This window comes from Natator depressus, chromosome 5 (genome assembly GCF_965152275.1).
Source record: "Natator depressus isolate rNatDep1 chromosome 5, rNatDep2.hap1, whole genome shotgun sequence".
In the NCBI taxonomy this organism is placed as follows: Eukaryota; Metazoa; Chordata; order Testudines; family Cheloniidae; genus Natator; species Natator depressus.
The window spans coordinates 122,146,185-122,157,708 of NC_134238.1; the positions used below are offsets into that span (position 1 = coordinate 122,146,185).

The 11,524-nt window shown below is 51.0% G+C and overlaps 1 protein-coding gene across 1 annotated transcript; it reads left to right on the forward strand.

The window, feature by feature from the left end:
• The first annotated feature begins 517 nt into the window (after positions 1–517).
• On the forward strand, positions 518–8,727 carry LOC141988002 (perilipin-3-like). The gene is made up of 9 exons (XM_074953825.1): positions 518–525; positions 2,661–2,710; positions 4,118–4,218; positions 4,842–5,037; positions 5,749–5,831; positions 5,937–6,222; positions 6,944–7,134; positions 8,145–8,258; positions 8,359–8,727. The coding sequence occupies exons 1-9, from the start codon at positions 518–520 to the stop codon at positions 8,725–8,727; spliced, it is 1,398 nt and encodes a 465-aa protein (XP_074809926.1).
• The last annotated feature ends 2,797 nt before the right edge of the window (positions 8,728–11,524 follow it).

Here is an 11,524-nt window from a genome sequence, read left to right on the forward strand (position 1 = left end):
CCATGATGGGACCAGTGCTGGGCTTGTAATGCATTTTCCTGAGAGCTTGTGTCTGTGCTTGAAGTCACAAGTGGGTAGTGGCATCTAGGCAGCTCCATCACTGTTGCTTACCCTAACTCAGGCTTGAGCTATTAAAAAGCTTCAGGCAAGACCATGTCTCCTGGGTTCAGCACTACAACAGCACCATGAGCAGGAATGGCTGTGTTGCTCTCAAGGATGGAGACTAGTAACCATAGTGGTGATGGAAGCAGCTCCTATGGCTGGTTACTCCTCATCTCATTGGACAGGGCCTGGCTTGTACTCCAAAGGACTGGGGATTGCAAGCTCTTCAAAGTCAGAAACTGCCTGACTGACAGGCTAACCTGCCTCTGCAACTGGAGGTGTGTTACAAACCCTGCTGTGTTCTGGATTAACAAAGGCCCCTACAACACACTCAGGGGGAAGAGTGAGTAAGAGCACTCGCTAGGTGGAGCCCTGCTGGGGTGAGTGAAGGTCATAGCCTGCTCCTTCTAGGGACATGGAAGAGTAAGTGCAGACTTTAGTAGTGCTGTTCAGCAAATGGGACTTCAGTGCTCAAGCCCAAGGATGCTCTTTAGTCCACATCTAATAAAATGTGTGAGGTGAATGAATGGATTTCACCTCAGCAGACATTGGCTTCAAACTTGGATAGAAGTAGTAGCTGGATTTTCTTTACACCATGAAGAACATTGCAGCCTGCATTTCCCGAGCACAGCCCCTGCAGCTAATCCTTCCGTAGAGAAGGAGTGGTTGTAACATATGCCCGGCTAGGGTCAGAGGTAAGATACCCTATAGTAACTGGTGCTGGACCAGTCTTAAATTATATAAAGCAAATACAGTAACCGACTAACCCACCGGATGCAGTACTTATGGCTCAAGGAGCAGTGGGTTATTTCAGCAAACCCCAGGATGATCCACCAACAGGCTCAGGTATTTAATCCAAAGGCCTGTTGGAGGTTCCAAGGTGTGAGCATAGAGATCACACCAGCTACACCCCAATGGTCTGAATATTAGAAGGAGGAATGGGAAAAGGAAAAAGATGCTTCCTGCCCCCAGCTGGCTTTCTCTCCTGGGTGGCACCCTCTGGATAATTAGTGATTGTAGCTGTAGATCCCAGGTAGGAAGACTTGTAGTGTGCTCTCAACAGGGTTGGGCTTGCTGCTTCTGCTGGCTGCCTGTGTGGGAGGGCTATGGATGGGAAGGCGGTTTCTAAGCCCTGAGCGTGCAATGGTCTCTCTGTGCTAGGGATACTTGCACCTGTGCAGAGCCCTCTGGAACTCAGCTACTCTTCCCAACTGCCTGTTGAAGTTCCTGGGGTCTGAGTAAATGCAGGGGCTGGTTTGTGCAGGGCTCATTGTAGAATCAGGGACTAACACTGCCCCACTCTGGCCCTTGCAGCCACTGAAGCTGAAGATCGTGTGTCTGGATGGAGGCCCACTCACATCCCTCTGTGGGACAGACACATGGGTATGAACATCTCGGCTTGCTTTAAAGGAGTGAGGTGAGCACCTGGCTCAGCCCCAGGCCTCTGTCACTCTGCTTAGCTGCTCCAGGCATTTGCACTCCCTGCTTTGATTTTACTCCCTGTGTGAAGGGTGATGGGGAGGTTATGGGACGAAGTTATGCCTGGTGTGATCTGCTGTCACTCTGGCTGGGAAGGACCCTGGCACTGAAGTAACTAGGCCAGGAATGATAATGGGGAGAGGGCAGAGCCGAGCATAGTGGCTATAACTGACACCCCCCCAAACTTTTCCCTGAGCTTGTCTCCCCACTTAGTCCTTCCCTGTGGCTGTGTCACCCCCAGCATCTGCCCAAATGCTCCCCTGATGCCCCCTGAGCCTGGGGGTTCCACGTATCGAACTGACACTTATATTGGAACTGCTAACTGCACTCAGTCTTTAACCCCTTATTGCCCAGTGTGGGGCAACTAACTCTCTTTGCGGTTCTGGGCCTAACTCACTTAGGCCTTGCAATGCTGAGAGGAGCAATAGCTAAATACCTTTAAAAACCTGTGCCACGTTCTCTTCCCTGGACAAGTCAACTAACAGGAAAGCTATAAATGAACTGAGGAAGCAACTTGTACCAGCTGGGCCAGAGTAACTTCGCCAGCCTCTTCTGGAGTGGGCAAGAAAGCAAAATAATACAACAGCTATCAGCACTCTCCTCTCCTAGAACTGTTTTACTGACAAAAAACCACCTACACTGAAAATGTTCCCAGGGAAATGGAGCGTAAAGGCGCTCTTCAGAGGGAACAACTGGAGCACTCTGAGAATATGAAGCATTCTTATTATTTGTATTACCGTAGCATTTCAAAGCCAAAATCAAAACTGGAATCCCATCGTGCTAGGTACTGTCTTAACACAGAGTAAAAGGCCTGCCCCAAACAGCTCATAATCTGAAATTAGGTTTGCCAGCCCGCCAGGATCGTTCTGGAGTCTCCAGGAACTAAAGATTGTCATGTGATGAGACCGCCAGGAACACATCCAACCAAGTTTGGCAACTCTGAAACCCTGTAACTTTTCAGAGGTTCACAGCCCTCACTGGGCAAAGTAGAGAATGCAGCTGTGTGATTGGTCTCCTGAGCTGTCTGTCAAGTGTGTCCAGCCCCATGATGACATCATCACAGGAATATAATGGCTGAGACCTGGGGGAGGTCTGAGTATTGGTGAAGGATTAGTAGTGTGGAAGTTTGGTAAGAGGTGTGGTTAAGCTATGTCTCAGGCTCTGGGGGGTTTAGATGGCAGTTCTTAGCTACTTTCAGTGCTTGGTAGCTGTACTTGTGTAAAGCATTTCTAGCTGAGTCTTCTGAACAAACAGTCCAGGAAAGGAAACTGTCTGCCTTCCAGAGTGGGAGGCCTGGATTAATGGTATGTTCCAGGAGATGGAGGCTTCCCTAGAGGAGAATAGAATATTTAACAAGGAGAACTAAATTAGAGCCTGGACTATGAAAAACTCTCCACTCACCATTCTACCTGAGCTAAGCTATGCTGTTCCCACTCAGGGATGAGGATTGGGACTTCTGGTTGTGGTCTGAGTTTTGGCTTGTCATGACGATCTACAGGTGGAAACACTTGACTGAGGTGGCTGATTCAGCTGAGACTGGAGTGCTGGGTAACCAATATGTATCTGAAACAGGTAATGCAGGAAACACTAAAGGAAAACAGGCCTGGTGCCTTCCTATAAAGGCCCTAGCTTTCTAGTTAGTAGTCTCACTCTCGCCTCTAGGGGTGATGGTGTCAATTTACCTGAACTGGAATCTCTTTCTTTACCAGACCAGTCTTTAACTGACAATAGAAAATATTTGTATTTTTACCAGCTAAATTGGCTTTAAAATAACCAGCCTGCCATAGTGGGCATCTCCTACGTAGACTCATAGATATTAAGGCCAGAAAGGAGATGATCATAATAGTCCTATGTAATTCAGTATCCAGGGAGGCTCCTACACTACTCACTCAAGAGGTCCCTGAAGGCTCACCAGTGGTACCTTCTCAATTCAGTGTTCTGTGTGTGTAGTCAATGGCTACTACCTTCAGCAGGGTAACTTCTGTCAGTGATTGTACTCTGGGACAAATGGAATTAGCCCTGGTATTAACTGGGAAAAGACTAAACTAGGAGGGTGCCTCTGAGCTTTGCAGGTGTCCTGGTGCTTCCCTTGGGAGGCATTGTTGGGTCTAGAAGTCTGAGGAGAAGCTTTGGGAGTGTGTAACACCGATAGACACTGGTGATCGGCAGGATCAAACCTGGGACCTCTGGAGCTAAATGCATGAGCCTCCACTGCATGAGCTAAAAGCCACAAGGCTCTTAGCTAAGACTGTAGAGCTGATGCGTTAATCTCTGTCTCTCTAACTGGTCCTGGTGCCATGAGATGGGACAGAAGAACATACCCACAAGGTGTGTGGATTACAAGTGCATCCCTGGGTTTGAGGAACTGGCTGTCTCTGAGCCTGCCTTAGATCAAAGGTTTAAGGCCCTGGCCTGTTCTCTGTACAGAGAGACTTTCTACAGGGGGACAACCTGGTCTGGCTCTTGGAGAAAACGGACCGGGAGCAGCTCTCCTGGTGTTCCTACACAACATTGATTTCACTGGCTCCTGCTGAAGCCACTCAATATTCCTTTTTGGGTCTTGCAGGGACATCTCACTCCACCATGTCTGCTAAGGAAAATGAACCACAGGTGGAGATCCAGGCAGAGGAGCAACAGGTGGGTCCCTCCTGGGGAGGCAGGTGTGCTTGGCAGCTAGCAGGGCTGTTCTAGCTTGAAGGTCTCCACTGCTGGAGACAGGGACTCGTAACCACAACACTAGCTAAATGCTCCAAGTTCTAGTTCTCAGAGTGCCGTAGTCACAGCCCACAAGTGCCCCCTGAATCCGGGAGGAGCACCAGCACTGGTGCCCCTGTGAATGCTCTCTGCACTAGAACACCGGCAAATCCCGCTGACTGCAATGCCCAGTGGGGGCACTGTACCGGGTGCTGGACTGAGACATGGTTCCTGATTGGGAGAGACTGCACTTGGAAAGACAAAAGGTCTCTCCACTCCTGCTCTCACTGATGGAATGAGATCGTGACACAGTTCTGTTTTGTTGGTGGGGGTGCCAGGATGGAAACCTTGCTGAATATAGGCAGCTGTTCCAATGGGACCAGGCTTCTGGGTGTGTAACTAATGTCACAGGCAGGCCACTGAACCCCTGCTGACAGGGACAGGAGACTGCCTAGCTCTGAGGACAGTCTGCTACAGAATCAGGAGTTGTAGAAGGAAAGAGACAGGAGGGGCACCTTGACAAGCCAGGAGCTCTTCCCCACCTGACTCCTCTTTCACTCCCCCAGACTGCAGCGGACAGGGTAGCTGGCATGCCCTTGGTCAGCTCTGCCTGTGAAATGGCCTCTGCCAGCTACGCTGCCATCAAAGAGACCCACCCAGCCATCAAAGGTGTCTGTGAGGTGGCAGAGACTGGGGTGAGGGCCATCACCTCTGCTGCCATCACCGGGGCATGGCCCATCCTGGCCCAATTGGAGCCACAGCGTGAGTAAGGGAAGGGAGGCTGGAACACTCCTGTGTGTGTGGTGGGGGAGGTGGGTCTGGGGACAGGCTCAGCCTACAGTGGCTCTAGGCCCACTACTGAACTCGGCCTCCAACTGGCAGCAAACAGAATCCACAGACTCCCTTCTCCTGCTCCCCTGAACTCGGCTAGCTCCTAGACGTGATCTGGCCAAGGCATTGGCGATGTGCGGAACAGCTCTGATGGCTGCAGCAGCTGCTGTTGGGGATCTTGCTCAGGTACCAGCGGGGAGCTGGGCCAGCCTCGAGGCAGGCAGTGCCCAGGCACAATCCCTGGTGTGCGTGGCTGGCCCAGTACCACACAGCCACATGCACTGTGTATGGCACCTAATGCCATGGAGTAATACCTGCTAGAGGGCACAGGAAGCAGCTCCAATGCTAAAAGGATCTGAGCCCATTGCAGGCACTGGAGACTCCTGAAACCCTCTAGGAGAAGCTGGGGGTGGATGAACAGATGGCTGGCAGCCGGATCTCCTGAGTGCTAAACCTGGCGCTGACCCAGACTGGCTCCATAGCCTTGGGCAACTTGCCCAACCCCTCTTCCTTGGCTTTCCCATCAGTAACCTGGGACACTTGCTTAGGAACACCAGTCCTCCAGTGTACACAGATTAGCAGCCCCACGAGATCTGTGCACGTGAAGGAATTAAGGGAACGAGTTCTGTGGTTGTGTTTCAGTTGCAGCAGCCAATGAATGTGCCTGTCGGGGTCTGGACAGACTGGAGGAGCAGCTGCCCATCCTGCAGCAGCCGATTGAGAAGGTAACCACAGGAGTGTCACGGCTGGTCCTGGAGCAGGATGAGGTTGTGGGCCCTTCACTTCCGCTAGGTGTTCAGTGACCTCTCTTCTGACCCCTTTCCCTCTAGGTGGCTTTGGATGCCCAAGACCTTGTGCGTGCCACAATGGTGGGTGCCAAGGATGCAGTGTGCAGCACGGTCACTGAGGCCAAGGATGCAGTGACCAGCATGGTGGGCGTGGCCCAAGGGGCTCTCCAGGAGAGCATGGAGGTGACAAAATCCGCCGTGACCAGCAGCATGAGCACAGTGATGGGCTCCAGCATGGGGCAGATGGCTGCCAGTGGCATAGACACAGCATTGGGGAAATCTGAGCAGCTGGTGGACTACTACCTCCCCATGACTGAGGAGGAGCTCGGTAAGAACCCCTCTGCTGAATACAAACCAATGTGACCCTGGTGTCTTGAGGTGTGGTTTGGACTCACAGCTGTTCAGTGCTCACAGCTGAGCTGCCAAAAGAGACACCTCTCCTTCGGGCTCCCTTGCAACCTAGCTTGGCTACTAGCCCTCTCCTTGTTCCTTCATGCTGGGCCCTCAGCTAGCCCTGTTGTCTGGCTCTGACGCTGCTCCCTGTGCAGCTACCCGCTGCCTTACTGGTCAGTGCTGCAGGGCATCCAAACGTACCCTGGGAAATATTCCATCGGTCACAAGCTTTGGGAGGGCTGAACGCATCCCTGCCCTGTATCCTGGCCCTGCGAACCGGTGGTGCAAGTAGATTTAAACTCTTACCAGTACGGCGACTCATGGGAGGGATCCAAAAGGGCAGGGGGGGTACATGACTCCCCCCAAACGACCCCACCCTGCCTTGTGTGCAGGAGCTCTACAGACCCCAGACAGGAGATGCAACTGTGTGGAAGAGCTGGTGGGGGGCCAACTGGGGGCGGTACAGCCACACCGGAGGAGGTGCCAGCCTTCTGCTCCTTTCACTGCTCCAGTTCCTGAGAGCCCTGCAGTTTTCAGTGGATACCAAACGTCATTCCAGTATGTCATACCAGCAACAAATGTCTTAATGGTGCGGCGTACCTGACCTTACTGCCTTACTTGCACCACTGCTGCCAACTGATCGTTTCCCCTTCCAGCTGAGCTTGCCACAACTCCCGTTGAGGGGCCTGGAGAGGCTCCTGCAGAGCAGCGGAGTTACTACGTGCGTCTGGGTTCCCTTTCGAGCACGCTGCGCCAGCGAGCCTACCAGCACGCCCTGGGCAAGATGAGACAAGCCAGGCAGCGCACCCTGGAGGTCCTCTCCCAGCTCCAGCAAATCATTGACCTGGTAGGAACACGACACCTCTCCCCTGCCCTGTAGCTGCTGTGGGTCATGGTCTGTCATAAATATAAAGGGAAGGGTAAACCCCTTTAAAATCTCTCAGAGGAAAAATCCTCTCACCTATAAAGGGTTAAGAAGCTAAAGGTAACCTCGCTGGCACCTGACCAAAATGACCAATGAGGAGACAAGATACTTTGAAAAGCTGGGAGGAGGGAGAGACACAAAGGGTCTGTGTCTGTCTGTATGCTGTGTTTGCCGGGGATCGACCAGGATTGGAGTCTTAGAACTTTTAGTAAGCAACCTAGCTAGGTATGTGTTAGATTATGATTTCTTTAAATGGCTGAGAAAAGAACTGTGCTGAATAGAATGATTATCCCTGTCTCTGTGTCTTTTTTGTAACTTAAGGTTTTGCCTAGAGGGATTCTCTATGTTTTGAATCTAATTACCCTGTAAGGTATCTACCATCCTGATTTTACAGAGGTGATTCCTTTACTTCTATTAAAAGCCTTCTTGTACGAAAACTGAATGCTTTTTCATTGTTCTAAGATCCAAGGGTTTGGGTCTGAGGACACGTATGCAAATTGGTGAGGATTTTTACCAAACCTTCCCCGGGAAGTGGGGTGCAAGGGTTGGGAGGATTTTGCGGGGAAAGAAGCGTCCGAACTACATTTCCCGGTAAACCCAGTTAGAGTTCGGTGGTGGCAGTGGAAATTCCAAGGGCAAAGGGTAAAATTAATTTGTACCTTGGGGAAGGTTTAACCTCAGCTGGTGAAAGTAAGCTCAGGACGTCTTCATGCAGGTCCCCACATCTGTACCCTAGAGTTCAGAGTGGGGGAGGAACCTTGACACAGTCTCTGCAGCCTCCCATGCTCAGTGCCATTGGCACTGTTTGTTCCTAGACCCAGCTGTGTCGCTGCAGTAGTGCTGCCGGCTTGCTGCCCACACCTAGCTGTGGGAGAGCTTCCCTGGCCAGCCACCTCCTGCTCTTCCCAGCTAACTGCCCTCTCCTCCTGCAGATCAACCAGGCTGTAGATCAGAAGCTTCACAATGGCCAGGACCGTCTGTACCAGATGTGGCTCCAGTGCTGCAGGGGGAAGTTGGAAGGGCAGGAGGAACCAGACTCCGCAAAGGTATTCTCCTCCTTCTCGCCCTGACAGCCTTGCTCCAGTGAACTCCCCCCATCTGTAGGGGAAACTTGCAGATACTCCAGTCTCTTTCTCCTTCCATCAGGTTGAAGCTCAGGCTCTAGCCACGTCCCAGAGCCTCACCCAGCAACTGAAAACCACCTGCCTTACTCTCCTGGGCAGCATCCAGGGCCTTCCCAGCACTATCCAGGACAAGGCCCAGCAGGTCTCGAGCAGTATAGAAGAGCTCCAGGCCTCCTTCTCCAGTGCCGGCTGTTTCCAGGATCTGTCCAGCAGTGCCCTTGCCCGTAGTCGGGAGATGGTGACCAAGGCCCAGGAGTCCCTGGATGAGCTGCTGCAATACATGACGCAGAACATTCCCCTGGACTGGATCGTGGGACCCTTCACTCCCACTGGAGACTCCCCACTGTGTCCTAATGAGCTGGTGGAGGAAGGAAAGAAGGTGGAGGCCTGAAGGGTTCCCCCTGCTGCTGGAAGGAATCCAGCTGAATTGGCAGCATAGCTAGTGTGGGGTCTCCTCGCTGAGGCCGCAGTTCTGCTTTGGCAGATGGTGGACTGAGGTCAACTCTTCCTTCTGCAGAATTACAGAACGTGAATATCATTTCCCATGCACACTTACCCAGAACCATGTATTACCAGTTACAGGGTGGCGTCACTAGTCATGCAGGACTGCATCCCTTGCAGGGCTAGTCTGCTTCTCTCAGAACATGGATTGTAACTGACATACATCTGTCTTCCTCTGTACATAGGAAGTGCTCCTCAGCTTGATATTTTTCGTAGCTCTTTGTAATGTGTAATACTAGGGTTTAATGTCACAATAAACTTCAACTGCATTCAAATTGCTGTCTGCTTAATGTGATTCCCTCCCTGGCTCGTGCTCTGTACAAACATATACTGTACAGGTGACCCCAGGCCCCTCTTCTACACACACACACACACACACACACACTTTTTTTCTCTGGCAGGGCTCCAGAATGGCTGAGCTCATCTCCTGGGTGAAGGCATCTCTTCAGGTGCCTCCATTTGACACTCTTCCACTGAGACTTTTCTCATGTAGAAGGAGGCAACAGCCCCTTGAGAACACTCGTCTGGCTTCCAGTGGGTAGCAAGGCAACATTACAGACTCTGAGACCAACTAACAGAGGGAAAGACCCAGGTTGTTGAGATAGGGCACTATGGCCTTGAGAGGAAAGGGGGTGTGTGGAGAACTGAGAACCTACTACTGGTAATGAGCGAAGTTAAAAGGGTCACATACAGTGGTGGGAGACTGCCAGCCCTTGCCTCTAGTCCAGTGCAAGAAGCTCAACAGGTTGGAAGTGTCTCGGAAAAGAGATGGTGAATTGACAACTCCAGGCAACTGGGATTTAAGAAAACACACACACAGGGAGACTAGCTGCAAGAAATAGAGCAGCAGACAGTCTTGTTGAAGCATGGACATCAGCCAGCCTGCGTCCTTCCTTCCTCGCTGCCATTAGCCAAGCACCGGCCTAACCTTTCCTACTGCCTAGTGTAAACCTAGCTAGGCCAATAACAGTACAGGCACATGGCTCAGGGTTGTGGGAGATCCATAATAGGACCAGTGCTGGGCTAGTAATGCATTGTCCTGAGAGCTTGTGTCTATGCTTGAAGTCACAAGTAGGTAGTGTCATCTAGGCAGCTCCATCCCTGTGGCTTATCCTAACTCGGGCTTGAGATATTAAAAAGCTTCAGGCAAGGAAATGTCTCTTGGGTTCAGTACTGCAGCAGCAGCATGATTAGGAATGGGTGTGTTGCTCTCAAAGATGGAGACTAGTAACCAAAGTGGTGATGTAAGCAGCTTCCATAGCTGGTTATTCCTGATCTCATTGTACAGGGCCTGCCTTGTACTCCAATCGACTGGGGATACAAAGCTTTCCATAGACTCCCAGAATATGGGGGGTTGGAAGGGACCTCAGGAGGTCATCTAGTCCAACTCCCTCCTCAAAGAAGGACCTATTCCCAATTAAATGATCCCAGCCAGGGCTTTGTCTAGCCTGTCCTTAGAAACTTCAAAGGAAGAAGGTTCCACCACCTCTCTAGGTAATGCATTCCTGTGCTTCACCACCCTTCTAGTGAAAAAGTTTTTCCAAATATCCAACCTAAACCTCCCCCACTGCAACTTGAGACCATTGATCCTTGTTATGTCCTCCGCTACCACTGAGAACAGTCTAGATCTATCCTCTTTGGAACCCCCTTTCAGGTAGTTGAAAGCAGCTATCAAATCCCCCCTCCATTCTTCTCTTCTGCAGACTAAACAATTCCAGTTCCCTCAGCCTCTCTCATAAGTCATGTGTTAGTCTCCCTAATCATTTTTGTTGCCCTCTGCTGAACACTTTCCAATTTTTTCACATCCTTTTTGTAGTGTGTGGCTCAAAAGTGGACACAGTACGTCAGATGAGGCCTCACCAATGTCAAATAGAGGGGAACAATCATATCCGTTGATCTGCTGGCAATGCCCCTATTTGCACAGCCCAAAATGTCTTGGCCATCTTGGCAACAAGGGCACACTGTTGACTCATAGCCAGCTTCTTGTCCACTGTAACTTCAAGGTCCTTTTCTGCAGAAAAGTCAGAAACTCTCTAATTGACAGGGAGCGATCACTGAGGCTAATTTGCCTGTGTAACTGGAAGTGTGTTACATACCCTGCTGTGTTCTGGATTAACAGAGGCCCCTCCAACACACTAGCTAGGTGGAGCCCTGCTGGGGTGAGTAAAGGTCCTAGCCTGCTCCTTTTAGGGATATGGAAGAGTAAGTGCAGACTTCAGGACTGGTGGTCAGCTAATGTGACTTCTGTGTTCAAGCCCAGTGAAGCTCTTTCCTCTTTAGTCCAAGTCTAATAAAAATGTGATGTCAAAGAGTGGATTTCACATCGACAGATATTAGCTTCAAACTTGGATAGAAGTGGGAGCTGGATTTTCTTTACACCATGAAGAATGTTGCAGCCTACGTTTCCCGAGCGCAGCCCCTGCAGCTAATCTTTCCGTAGAGAAGGAGCGGTTCTAACACATCCCCAAGCCAGGGTCAGACCTAAGAAACCCGATTGAAAATGTTGCTGGGCCAGTCTTAAGTTATGTAAAGCAAATGCAGTGACTGACTAACCCACCGTGTGCAGGATTTATGGCACAAGGAGCAGTGAGTTATTTCAGCAAGCCCTAAGTAGGCAGACTTGTAGTGTGCTCTCAACATGGTTGGGCTTGCTTCTTCTGCTGGCTGCCTGTGTGGGAGGGCTATGG